Raw genomic sequence first — 14,834 nt, forward strand, 5'->3', positions numbered from 1 at the left:
CAGCATCTGTTAACTGAAATATTATTAGAGTAACAAAAAAAATCTTACAAGTTTTAAGAAGCTTTGGTGGTCTAGTGGCAAGAAGCTGCCCTGCAGTCTTAAATGTATGCAGTTTGAGATCACTAGCTGCTCTGTGGGAAATATGATTAACTGCCTCTGAAAACTCACTGGAGGGTCAGCTATGGATCAGTTCTGACTCTATGGTGGGCAACAACAACAAAAACAACTCAAGCTGTAGGGCATGTGGGGTACTAATTGATATCTTCTGTTTAGCCACTATCCAGAAGTTATTCTTATTTAGCATGTAGTAATTTTTAAGTTCTTGTTAAGTGCTATCGAGTCGTAGATGACTTATAGAGACCCTATGAACAAAAGAGACATGAACAACAGTATAAATTTCGTTTCTCCACATTCATAAAGTTTACAGAGGCAAGCTATTTTGGAAGTGGATGCGACTGCTATTTCCAAGCTTGTTTTAATCGGGGAGCTCCACCAAACACTGTCCATGGGTAACCATTATTCCATTTGATGCATCACTGTCACAGTGCTCAGCATCACAACAACCACAGGTTACCTCTCTACAGAAAATGGACAGACCAGTGCCATACCTCTTAGAAGAAAGTTTAACCAAAAACAATTAAAACCTTCCTGGTGGCCACAGATTAAAATCACCAACCTTCCACTTGTTTGCATAAATTTCTATTCACTGGGCCCACAGAGCACTCTCTATGCTGGCGGTGGTGGTATTAAGCTCTGTCTGTTATTTTAAGCATTTCTTCATGTGTCTGTTGACCATCTGAATGTCCTTCTCTGTTAGAAGTCTTTCCATGTCTCTTGTCCAATTTGTAATTGAGTTATCAGTCCTTTTTTTCTAGAGGCCCAGGAGTATTCTGTAAACTTTTTGTTGTGAGTTCCTTGTCTGAGATGCTTGTTCCCAATCAGTAGGTTTTCTTTTCACCCTTTTGGGAAAAGATTTTGATAAGCACAGAAATTTACTCTATAGAAGGTCCCATTCACCAATTTTATCCTCTTCGGCTTGTACATTTCTGGCTGTATTTGACAGTATCTTTATACCGTAGACTAGGCCTTCTAACCTTGCTTCTAGTTTCTCTCTAATGAACTTTATGGTTCTGGGACTTATTCCAGGTCTCTGATTCACCTTGAGTTGGTTTTTTGTATGGTGTGAGATGTGGATCCTGTCTCAGCTTTCTGCAGGTAGCAGTCCAGTTTTGCCAGCATCATTTGTTGGAGAGGTTGCAATTTCTAAATTGGATAGATTTTATTTCTTTGTCAAATACCAGTTGAGTTTAGACAGATGGATTCATTTCTAAGTTCTCAATTATCTTCCATTGCTCTATGTGCCTCTCATTGTACCAATACCATGCTGTTTTGGTTATTATTGGTATGTAGTAGGTTTTAAGGTCAGGAATTTCTATGCCTCCCCAGTCAGTGGATTTTCTTTTCACTCTTTTGGGAAAAGATTTTGTAAAGCACAGACATTTACTTCATTTTTATTTTTCAAAAGTGCTTTGCTTATTTGGGGTCTCTTTCCTCTCCAAGTAAACTTAACAATTTCCCTTTCTATCTCCTTGAAAAAGAAATTTGGTATCTGCATTGGGACTCATTATATTCTTTCCATCTTCTGTTAATACTTCATGGATTATTTAATATTCTGCCATCAGCATCCTTGATTATAGCAACTCGAGGTTTGAATTTTTTCTTCAGTTCCTTGAGCTTAAGAAATGCTGAGAGAGTTTGGCCCTTTTGATTTTCTGACTTCAACTCCTTGCACATTTCATTGTAATATTTTACTTTGTCATCCCGTGCTGCCTTTTGAAATCTTCTATTCAACTCTTTGGTATCTTGAATTCTTCTTTGTGCTTTGGCTTCTCTGTACTCCAGTGCAATTTTCAGAGTCTCTTCTGACATCCATTTTGGTCTTCTCTTCCTCTTCTGTCTTTGCAATGACCATTTGCACTCTTCCTGGATGATATCCTTGATATCCTCCCACAACTCGTCTGGTCTTTGCTCATTCATGTTCAAGACCTCAAACATGTTCCTAAGATGGTTCTGAAATTCAGGTGGGATAGACTCAAAGTCATATTTTGGTTCCCGTGGACTTGGTTTAATTTTCCTCAGCTTCAGCTTGAAATTGCATATAAGTAGTTGGGGGTCTGTTCCGCAATCAGTTCCTGGCCTAGTTTTCATAGCTGATATTGCGCTTCTCCATTGGTTCTTTCCACAGACATAGTCGATCTGATTCCTATGCATACCATCAGGTGAAATCCGTGTATATAACCTGTGTTTATGTCTCTTGAAAAACATATTTGCTATGAATAAGTCATTGATTGTGCAAAATTCAATCATTCTCTCTCCAGCTCCATTTCCATCACTGAGTCCATGTTTTCCAAGTGCTGAATCTTCTCTGTTCCAAACTTTTGCATTCCAGTCACCCATTATTATCAATGCATCTTTTCTGATCGATTTCTGATTGTAAAAGTTGGTAAAAATCTTCTATATCCTCTTCCTTCATCTGGTTGTTGGTGCTTATATCTGAATGATAGTGGCATTCACTGGACTTCCTTGTATGTGTATGGATATTATCCTGTCACTCACAACAACAACAACGACAATCTGTGTTGGGATTATGGTGAACATGTGGATTGCTTTCAGTAGGATTATCATTTTAACATTGAGTCTTCCAATCCTTGAGCAGGGAATATTTTTCCATTTATTTAGGTTTTTCAATTGTGTCTTGCAAAAACATTTTGTAGGAGTTTTGTTTGTTTTTGTATAGGTTTTTTTGTGTCTCTAGTTAGGGTCATTTCTAAGTATCTCAATTTGTCTTTGGCTATTATAAATGGTATTGCTTTCTTGGTTTCCTTCTCTGAGTTCTCTTTGTTATTGTAGAGGAATCCTACTGAATTTTGTATATTGATCTTATATCCTGACATACCACTAAATTGGTCTAAGAGGTTTAACATTTTTTTGCTGAATCCTTGGAGTTTTCTGTGTACACTATCATAATATCTGCACATATTGACAGTTCTTTGCCAATGAAGATGCCTTTTATTTACTTCTCTTTTTGCATTACCCTAAAAAGTACTTCCAATACAATACTAAATAGAAGTGGTGACAGTGGGCTTCCATGGCTAATCTGCGTCTCAAGGAAAATACTTCTGGTCTTTCTCCATTGAGGATGATATTAACTCTTGGTTTTACATATATATATTTTTCATTATGTTGAGGAAATTCCTTTATATTCCAATTTTGCTGAGTATTGTCATCAGGAATGGTGTTAGATTTTGTCAAATGTCTTTTCTGCATCAATTGCTAGGATTATATTTTTCTTGTTATTTGCTTTGTTAATGTGGTGAAAAAGTATATCAAACAGCTCATCTGGGAGGCTGGGTTTTATTATAAGGAAGAGTGTGGCATCATCAACAACCTGTATTATGAGGATGACACAACTATGCTTGCAGAAAGTGAAGAGAACCTGAAGTGCTTGATGCAGAAGGTCAAGGACTGCAGCCTTCAATATGGATGAGGGTCAACATAAAGAAGACAAAGATTCTCACCACTAGGCCAATTGGCAGCATAATGATGAACAGTGAAGGGATTGAGATTGTTAACAGATTCAGTTTGACTGGCTCCACAATCAACCTTCTTGGTACCAGTAACCAGGAAATCAAAAGAGTAATTGCACTGAGAAAGTCTGCTGTCAGGGATATCTTCAGAGTATTTAAGAACACTGATGTCAGTGTGGAGAATAAGATACACCTGATTCAGGCCATGGTCTTCACAGCTATTTGCTATGCATCATAAAGCTGGACAATGACTAGCGATGATGGAAGAAGAATTGTTGCATTTAAGCTATGGTGTTGGAGAAGAGTATTATACCATGAATTATATATATTCATTATACCATGGATTGCTAAGAGAACAAACAGATTTGTCCTGGAGAGGGTGATAATAAGCTGCTCCTTGAAGGCAAGGACTCTGAAGCTCTATCTGACATTCTTTAGGCATCTTACAAGGAGGGACTAGTTCTTGGAGAGGAACCTTATGCTTGGAAGAATAGAGGGATAGCACAAGATAGGAAGATCCTCCATGAGATGGACTGACTCAGTGACTAAGGTATATAGGTAGTGTGTTAGAGACAATAAGGTTGGTTCAGGATAGAGCAACATTGCAACTCTTGTTCATATTGTTGCTATGAGTCACAGGTGACTTAATGACACATAACAGTAACAATAATGTGGTGAATTATATTAATTATTGTTCTTATGTTGAACCATCCTTGAATACCTCTAATGAATTCCACTTGGTCATGATGAATTTTTTTTAAATGTGCTTTTGGTTTCTATTGACTACGATTTTGTTAAGAATTTGCTATTTTTTTGAAAGAACTTACATATAATTGGTGATAAATCTTCTCTGAATGTTTGGTAGAATTCAGCTGTGAAGCCATTTGGTTCAGGACTTTTTTTGTGTGGAAGTCTTCTTACAATCTACTCAATTTCTTCTTTTGTGATGGGTGTGTTAAAATGTTCTACATATGACCGTGTCAATCTGAGTAAAGCCTAAGTTTCAAGGAAATTTTCCATTTCCTCTAACTTTTCAAATTTATCTGAGTACAACTTTTGATAATATTCCCTCTTGATACATTTCATTTTCTCTGGTTCAGTCACGATATAACCTCTATCATTCCTTAATTAAGTTATTTGGGTATTCTCCTTTTTTATTTGTTAAGTTTGCTGATAGTTTGTTGATTTTATTGATCATTTTGAAAAGCCATCTTCTGGTCTTATTGATGGTTTCAATTGGTTTTCTGTTTTCTATCTCATTGATTTCTGTTCTTGTTCTTATAATTTCCTTTCTTCTAAAGGCTGTTGGATTAAATTGATGTTCTTTTCTATTTGAAGAAAATAGCTCATTAGTTTAGCTCATTAATTTTGCTTCTTTCTTTATTTTTTTAATGTGTTTGCCTATTGCTATGAATTGTCCACTTAGGACTGCCTTAGCTGCATCCCAGAGGTTTTGGTACATTGTATTATCATTTGTTTAAAAAAAATTTTTTATTTCATTTTTTATTTCTTCTTTAACCTAGTCATGTTCTGTTTTTATTGTTAAGTGCTATCTAATCATAGATGACTCAGAATGACCCTCTGAGTGAGAAACCTGAACACTTGTATAACTTTAATCATTTCTCCAAGGTCATAGTGTTTCTGGAGACAAGCTATTTCAGAAGTGGATGCCACTCCTGCTTTCAAGCCTGTTGTTATTGGGGAGAAGGCTTGATTTCCCCCCTACAGTGTTTTAATCTGCTTGTTAATTTCTTGAAATTATGGGAAGTCTTTTTTCTTCTTCTTCTCCTCCTCCTCCTCCTCTTTTCTTTTTTATTTTGTAAATGGTCAAATTTATTAATGGCAAATTAAAATACAATACTTGGACCCCAGTTAAATAAAATTGCCAGATAAATATGGAATATTTTTTCTTGACATTTTTCTTGATAAATGTTAGGTCATTTCCACTTTGTCTGCAAAAGTTGGTGAATACTTGGACCCCAGTTAAATAAAATTGCCAGATAAATATGGAATATTTTTTCTTGACATTTTTCTTGATAAATGTTAGGTCATTTCCACTTTGTCTGCAAAAGTTGGTGATGGTTCTTGCCTCTATAATGTTACTAACTAGTTGCCAAATTAAAATGTTCAGTCTATGGTTTGACTCAATCTACTGTAAGTCCTTTCTGGGGAAACTTGCCTTTCTTAAAGTCCTTGAAGTTCTCTTTGTTCTGCCCTGCAGCCCTGCAGGAATCTTGCATTGATATTGTACTCTGACACTATCTCTATAGCTCTCCATCATGTATGAAGTGGCTGAATGGTGTGAGACCAACTGCTCTATTCTAGCACTTTCTCATGCACTTTTTTCTCCTTCAGCTTAGTGTTCTCCTCTCTTTCTGGTATGGTGGGAGACCATGGCTGCCAGGCAAGGCAGCTTGTATGCAGAGTCTCTCCTGTCAGCCCTCTGTCACAGAGATTTAAGAAAATTCTTTTCTCTGCTGGAAGTTTTGTATATTAAAGACGCTTGTCCTGTTTGGCCCCTGGGATGGCCTCATAGCCATGGAGGCAAGAACCCCCAAATTGAGGAACCTATAACCCCATGGATGACTCGGACCCATCTCTGCTCTTCAGTATTTTAAAGAAGTAATTTACAGTGGACTTGCCCAAAGCAATACATCTTCTGATTTCCTTACTGCTGGCCTCAAGTGTTTAGATTGTGAATCCAAGTAAGATGAAGTTGTTGATAGTTCCAAACTTTTCTCCATCTATTATGATGTTGCCTTTTGGTACAATGGTAAGAATTTTTGTTTTCTTGATGTTGACATGTAGTCCATCTTTTCCAGCAAGTTTTTCAAGTCCTTACTTTCAGTAAGCAAGATTGTGTCATCTGCATAATAGAGGTTGCTGATGCATCATCTTCTTCTGATCTTAATACCACATCCCTCTTCCTAGAGTTCACCTTCACAAATTCTTTGCTCACCATGGAGATTGAATATGTATGGAGAAAGGATGTAACCCTGATACAAGCCCATCTTTATATTAAACCATACAGTGCTTTCTTGTTCCATTCAGACAATAGCTTCTGGATTAGGTATATATTGAGTATAGATTTATTTGGGATTTTCCGTTTTTCTCAATGTTAGTCATATTTTCCTAGAATCCACACAGTCAAATGCCATTGTATAGTCCATAACACACAGACATCCTCATGTTATTATCTTCTTTCAGCCAGATTCCATTTGGCCTCAGTAGTGTCATTGTGCTTTTAAGCCTAGCAGTCCTAAGACCTCATGCTAAGCATCAGAACCAAAAGCCCAGCTGAGCCACTGCCTATGCCAAATATCTCCAGGTAGGATTCTCCCTGTCGTGACATCATCAGCCTTAGATGAGGTCAAAGAGGGTATCTTGCCTCATAGTATTTGCATGCATGATTGTCTTACATTTTGTTGGTAGAGGTAGAATAATTATCTGTAAGTTAGTTATATATGGGATTGATATTCAACATGCAAATTTGAGGGAATATACAGAATCACAAAGTACCAAAAAGAACTGACTGACACTGGAAAAATTTCAGATAATACCATATGAACAGGAGCCAATGGTAATAAAGGAGAAAGTAGAAACTGCATTGAAGGCTTGGCAAAAAATAAGGGCCCAGGAATCAATGGGGTACCAATTGATTTGTTGCAATTAACAGATGCAGCCTGGAGTGCTAACCAGTCTGTTTCAGGAAATTTGGAGGACAGCTATGTGGCCAATAGATTAGAAGAGGTCCAAATTTGTTCTCATCCCCCAGAAAGGTGATCCCACAGAATGTGGAAACTATTGTGCAATATCAATATAACATGCAAGCAAAATACTGCTGAAAATCACTAAAAATGGCTAGAACAGTACTTAGTATGGAACAGCTAAAAGTTCAAGAAGGGTTTAGAAGATGTCATGGAATCAGGGATATCATAGTTTATGTCAGATAGATCGTGGCTAAAAGTAAAGAAGAATGTCTGTTTATGCTTTATTGACTATGCAAAGGCATTTGGCTATGAGGATCATAATAAATTATGGTTAACATTGAGAAGAATGGGGATCTCAGAGTACTTAAAGCTACTCTTGTGAAACCTATACCTAGACCAGGAGGCTGTTGTGCATACAGAGCAAGGAATCACTACATGGTTTAAAATTAGGAAGGTAGTACATCAGGGTTGTATTCTCTTTCTATACCTATTCAATCTCTATGCTGAGAAAATTATTCTAGAAGTTGTCCTCTGTGAAGAGGAATGTGACATCAGGATTGAAAGAAGGCTCATCAACAATCTACATTATGCAAATGACACACTCTTGCTTTCAGAAAGTGAGAAGGACTTGAAGCAATTATTGCAGAGGATCAAAAAATATAGCCTTCAATATAGATTGCATCTCAATTTCATAAAACCAAAGAGTTTTACCACTGGGCCAATACTCAGCATCATGATAGAGAAAAGATAGAAACTGGCAACAGCTTCATCTTACTTGGATCCACAATTAAGACCCTTGGTACAGCAGTCAGGAAATCAGGAGCCATATTGCACTAGGAAAGTCTGCAGTTAAGGACCTCTTCAAATTATTAAGGAGTAATGATGCCAGTTTGAGGACTACAGTACATCTGATTTAGGCCATAGTCTTTTCAATCACTTGCTATGAATCTGAGAGCTGGACAATGAATAAGGATGATACAGGAAGAATCGATGCCTCTGAGCTGTGGGGTTGGAGAGGAGTGCTGAACATCCCATGGACTGCCAGAGGAACAACCAAGTATGTCCTGGTAAGGGTGAGGCCAGAGTTCTCTTTGGAGGCAAAGATGCTCTCACTTTGCCCCATACTTTGGTCATGTTGCCAGAAATGGCTATTTCTTGGAGAGGGACAGGATGCTCAGAAAGCTGGAGGGTTATCAAAGGAGAGGAAGACTCTCAAACAGGTGGATTGATGCAGTGACTACCACAATGGATTCTAATGTGTCAGGAAGTGTGAGGATGGCACAAGATAGGGCAGCATTCAGATTTGTTGTTCATAGGGTTGTTGTGGGTCACACTTGACTCAACAGTACCTAACAACAAAAACAGAACAACAACAACAACAATTACTTTATAAGTGGACGTGTATATACTTGTTTATTAATTGTTTGCTGTTATTAGTATAGCACTTTTTTGTCAGTCTGCTTTACTGCTATAACTTTTGGTTTTCTGTGGTGCTAGAAGCTATGCCACCAGTCTTCAAATGGCAAAAAGGCCCACCCATCATGGACAGGCTGCAACAAAACTTCTAGAGTAAGACAGACTAGGAAGCAGGGCTTCGAAAATAATAGACCTTTGAAATTCCTGTGAACAAGAGAAGAGCCTGTGTAACTACAGAATTAGAGGTAAAGTCCAGATGGAAAGTCACTCCAATATGAAGAGAAAGAGCTGTAAACAACCACGAATAATTGGAACACAGAATATATGAATTACGGATGGAGGAAATAATTGCAGCCTAGAAACCACCAAATCATGGACAGATATATAGAGAAAGGTAGATAGGTGATAGAAAGAGAAGTAAGGAAGAGTGGAAATTTCCTGTAAAAATGTTCTATACTGTAGGAAATTAAAACTGAGAGAAAACTATAGAGCTGCTATTACTGTGATAATATTACTGATATAACAAATAGCAAGTCAACAAACTTCAGGCAGTTTAGAGTACATCAGAGTCAGAGGGAGTTCCTTAAATTATGTTCAGTAAAGGACAGACAAAGCTAGACTAGGAGAAATATGGTCAACTGGGACTTCACTTAAAGTGAAATTTCAGCAATTTCAGGGGGAGTAAATAAGAAGGCTCTACAAAAGGCAATAACAAAATCCTGCTTTTTAATGAAAAATAAGCAAAGAATTGACTGTTCTATTTCAGAATGATATTGGATGTGTACAATGATTTAGGAAAGGAAAATAATACAAGAAAAATTAAAAGAAAGTCAATGAAAAAGGAAATTAAAAAAATAAAATAGAAGTAAGGCATAAGATCACATTATATTAAAATGTCCATACTAGGTCATTTCCTATATGATGTACCGGAGTTTATATAAATTCCAGGTAACACATATGGAACAGTACCTTTCTTTTAGCTTTTAGTTGCTCTTGGTACTTGTCACAGGTATCTCCTGGGATCTCTCCTCCCCAAAGAGTAATTCCAACGATGGTATATGTGATACCCATGATGAGCAATGGGAAAAAGTACACCAGTATAATAACAATAATGTGATAACTGTAAGAAAGAGGAAAGAGATAAAGACAGTTGCTGAATAATATCATAAGATGAACTATGTTAAATTTTGAATTCATTCAGTTTTAAGACCTCATTAAAAATGCTGAAGTATTGTCTTTATGCCCTCATTTTAGAAATATGTCAAAATACCTGCTACCTACAATCACTGCCAAATGCTTCAACTGATCTCTGCCTAGTTTTACATTTTCTGTGGAAGCTATCACTACTCTTAAATACACTTAAACTACTCATGTCTCTTCTACTTAGGGATCCAAAGTGAGGGCTTCTTCTTCATTTGTTAATTATTTTTTAAAATTTGCTAATTATTGAGCTAAACAAAAAATGGTCAAGAAAAATGGATGGAATAAAATAAACTAAGGAACTGACATAATTTCTTCTATGCAGGCCTCATTTACATATCTTAGCAACATCATAAATATTTGAAGTACATTGTTTTTCTCCCAAAAGAGGGGGGCGGGTTGTTAAGAAATACATACTGAGTTATATCTATTCCATGAAATTTAGACAGTAATTAAAAAAAACAAATTAAAAAACCAGGTGAAAATATTTACTTGGCATTTTTCCAAAGGCACAGTGCAATTACACTATATTAAATAGTCATCACACTGTTAAGTTTGTAAGTAACACACTGACATATTAGTCAAACCAAAGATATGATATTGCCTCTTATCAAATGAAAATATGATATTTCATAACTTTCAATTGAAATCATAATGATACAATTGGGATCAAAGAGGTAAATCACAATATCCAACCTGAAATCTTACTAACTTTTAGGACTTCTGATGTCTTAAAGAAAATTTTAAAGTAATTAGAGTTTGTTACAATAGTCCTTTCCAAATCCTGTGTATCAAATATAAAATCCCCTATCCTCTCATTTCCTGGCAGTTTACACATTTATATTGATTTAAAATAAGTGAAAAAGGTAAAGTAAACCTGATAATAATATTATCATATGAGTAAAAAAATTATCAAAAAGAATAGATACATACACAATATATTCATTTCTACTAGCTTTTCCAAGGGAGGAGGATGAGCAGTCTCCTTCCTTATAATTTACTTCCTCTAACTAAAATCCCACTGGAGAGTCACAATGAGTCAGTTCTGATTTGAAGGCACACAATCAAACCCACCTAATTTTCCTTCAGCAACTGCTTCCTAACAATCTTCTTCCTTCTAAAATCTGGAGATCCAGGTTAGATTAAATGGTTACTTTAAATGTTCAATCCTACAATCATTTGTTATTTTAAAAGTAGAAGGCCACCAAAATAAGAACGTAAGAATTTTCTTGAAAAAACTATCAATGATCATAATAGACATAAGTTGCAACCAATTACAATATTATTTATTTGCCTTTTCATTTCTTAAGATGAGTCCAAAATAAAAAAAAATCATTATTTCTGATGTTGTTTTTCTATTTATTTTCAGTGTAGCATCCAAATTTCTCTAATGCTAAAATCAATCAACAACTGAATGAAGCCAAACACATTCAAGAACCTACAAGATTTTCCCTTAATTTTGCCATCAGGTTTATTGAAAAATCAAATCAATATTTTTAGACTTAAATTCCTTTTTTCTCACTTATTTCTCAATCAATAGCAATTCTGCTTTCCTTTGTGCATGGCTCTTATAACCAGTGATCACCTCTCTCTGCTGTTGGGTCAGAAGTGACTCATAGCTGCCTATCTTCCTGTCACAGAGCCTCTGGTGGATTCAAACTGCTAGAAACTGCATCTTTGGTCTAGTAGCTCAGCTTCATACTCACTAGGATACCAGAGCTGTCTATATCCAGTGATCATTTACATACCTACTTCAGTGATTGCTTAAAACCTTGATCAGATACTACCTGCAACAAACTCTCCAGAGCTACTCATAAGTCATATTTTTTCTGACAGAAAATGTCTGTAACTTATACAAGTGATCATACCATATTTTATGTGTATCTCTTTTCCCAAACAATATCATAGTTACATAAGTATAGCTCCCCATGTAAAGGTTTGATAAACTGAATTAAGAGAAAAGTAGAGCATTGGCTTACGTGAAATGTTGCTTGGGACCTTCTGGCCATTGCACATAGCAAAGAGTTCGTTCCGGCATGACTTTTGTTTTAGAGTAAAGACATTGAGGGAAGGCAAGCAGAAATGCTAGAACCCAAATACTTCCAATGACAATTTTAGTAGCTGTGGCAGATAGTCTTGGCTTCAAGGGATCAATAATGGCCATGTACCTGTATAAAAACAAACACAACCTTTTCTAAGGCCCAGATAGAGTGTCAAAGAACTTTCAGTAGTCAACATTGGCTCTTCATAAAAAAAGTTGATAAATATTTTGCTTTAAAACATAAATAAGAACATCAACACCTTAAAAATGAAGTGAGGATCAATAGAATATAAATGAAAAGCTTTGAATATTTCACACACACCACAATTTAAGAATGTATGTCAAATAGAATTTGAAAGACACATGTTTTTCTTCTTCTTGTTGTTGTTGTGTGCTGTTGAGTCAGAACCGACCCATAGCAGACCCTCTAGCAGGTTTGAAGGAGTTTCATTGCATTCGAAGAGATTGTCCATCCTCCTCCCACATGCCTTTGTGATTGCAGTGCAGTTTCTTACCAGCTCAAGTACATTAATTTCTTTTCTTTAGGTTTAATTTGGTACAGAAAGTTTGGACAAATAATGTAAACACTATCTTATTATCAAGGACTTTCATAAATCATCATGAAAAATATCATCAATATATGTATTTAAAATAATAAATAACAGGTTTAGGATTAAAAAAAATAATGTTTAAATTAAGGCTGATTGTTAATCTCATTCCGCATGTTTCCAAATTGAACTAATAATGTTTTGTGAAATTATTTTCATGGTGCTAATGTAATTGTATAAAACAGACAAGTGAAAAGATACTTTATGCTCTTAAAGCACACATTAAAAAATGACTTTCACAGTACAACTTTTTGGAAATTTGAGGCGTCTCAGAATATAGTAATGACAATTAAGTTTGCCTTATTTTGTAAAGACAATATGAAACCATGGCACCCATGGTACCAGCAGTCAAGAAATCAAAAGACTTGTTGAACTAGGAAAATGTACTGTGAATTACTTCTTCAAAGTGCTAAAGAACAAGACTTCAGTTTAAAGAATAAGGTATGCCTGATCCAAGTCATGATTTTTCAATCACTTCCTAGGAATCTAAAAGTTGGACAATGAATAAGGATGACAGAGAATCATTGTCTTTGAATTATTACATTGGAGAAGAGTACTTAAATTTCCATCCATGGACTGTCAAAAGAACACACTAATCTCTCTTGAAGGTAGTGCAACCAGAGTGTTCCTTAGAGGTAAGAAGAGTGAAATTTCTTCACATGTACTTTGGGTATGTTGTCAGGAGGGGCCGGGCCTTGGAACACTGTTAGGAAAGGTGGAGGGTCAGAGGAAGAGAGATTCTCAGTGATATGGATTTCCACGGTTTCTACTAGAGTCTATGAGGATTGCACAGGGTAGGCCAACGTTCAGAACTGTTGTTCATAAGATCCTCCTGAGAATTTACAGTCTGTGAACACCTAGTGAAGCACTTCCTCTGAGTTAGCTCCAACTCAATGGTACAGACTAACATTAGTTTATTCTTTCACAAAATAAGTCATCTATATCATTGTATTAGATTTTCTTAAATTTTGGCCTCTTTTTAGTATAATTCCTACATAAGTAAGAGCTAAGTTTGGATTATTCTTTATCCTAGCTAGCATATCACATAAATAGTTTTCAAAGTCCATTTTTTTCATCTTTTTATAGAAGTTGAAGTTCTGAGAAGCATCCATTAAAACTCATAATTTTAGTGCCACCTCCTACCAATTTTTCTACCTACTATATGTTAGTCTGGGCAAAGAGGGCCGAAGAGAAGAATGAAGAATTCAGAACTCAAATGTTGATGGCCTTGCCTGCTTCAGATAAGAAGGCAAAAGGCCTTGCCTGCCTGGCTAAGCTAGCAGGTGGTCCGTAAATCAGAATAGAATGTACCTCCCTAAAGACTCTGTTTATAAAAATCCTCCCCAGTAAGTTCACAGTGTGATTTCCCATTCTGCCTCTCTGGGATGAGGAAGTCACCGGGGAGCTCCCCTTCCACCCCCACCCCGCTTTAATAAAGCTGCATTAAGCTTTCTCTCGTTCTCTCTGATTTATTCTTTAAGTCCACTAACCTAACCTAACCTAACATATGGTGCTGAGAAACCCGGGAGATGAGTTAAGGTGCTGCGCCCCTGCCTTAGGGCTAGTGCTGGTGCCCCTTACTCTCTTCCGAACCAGTCTGTGCAGTGTCCAGATGCCTGAACGGTAAAGCAAAATTCTGCTGCTCTTCCTCTCCCCTGTGCTCTGGCCACATCTCTGCCCTTTTTGTCTTTCTGATCTCTGTGTTCTCCCTCTCCTTCTCCTGGAGGCTCCTAAAGTTAGACCCAATTTATTTCCAGGCATATTAAGCCTTTACTCCTCTGTTCCAAAGCTTTTAAGCTTTCCAGTCCAAACATTGTGAACTCCCATGAAAACCCAGATCTGTTCCATTGGCCTTCCATCCCACATACCCACAAAAAACACAGATCTGTGTTGGAAGGCAAACCAGAAATGCCAGGCATTTCTTCCAGGCTATGATGGCTCTGAGGACGCTCAAGCTGTCTATAGCCTCTCTCCACTCATAAGAGTTCCTGAGACTTCCAGTTTCCAGAAGAGGCTTTGGAATTCCAGTTGCCTCACCCACAGATCTGGGAACAATGGGAAGCCAATGTCTATCCAAGCTCTCAAAAGAAGGTCTCTTGAACTGCCTTCTCTCAAATCTCTCACACCTGAGTCTAGCTAAAGACCTCTGCCTCAACCACTAGCAAAACTCACAAAAGAAAAGAGAGAGAAGACACAAATAATCCGAATAAGAGATGAATCAGGTAACATCACAACAGACCCAACTAAAATAAAAAAGCTAACATTAGAATAC

The 14,834-nt window shown here is 36.7% G+C and overlaps 1 protein-coding gene across 1 annotated transcript in view; it reads right to left on the reverse strand.

The window, feature by feature from the left end:
• Nucleotides 1-14,834, reverse strand: part of LOC102877287 (neuromedin-K receptor-like) — a 164,494-nt gene that overhangs the window by 101,277 nt on the left and 48,383 nt on the right. Inside the window, exons 2-3 of the mRNA XM_006893097.1 lie at nt 11,893-12,081; nt 9,683-9,833 (exon numbers count right to left, since the gene is read on the reverse strand). Coding sequence (XP_006893159.1) covers nt 9,683-9,833; nt 11,893-12,081 — 340 coding nt within the window. The remainder of the gene's footprint in view (nt 1-9,682; nt 9,834-11,892; nt 12,082-14,834) is intronic.

Source organism: Elephantulus edwardii, unplaced genomic scaffold (genome assembly GCF_000299155.1).
Source record: "Elephantulus edwardii isolate Elephantulus edwardi_28Jun2011 unplaced genomic scaffold, EleEdw1.0 scaffold00122, whole genome shotgun sequence".
In the NCBI taxonomy this organism is placed as follows: domain Eukaryota; kingdom Metazoa; phylum Chordata; class Mammalia; order Macroscelidea; family Macroscelididae; genus Elephantulus; species Elephantulus edwardii.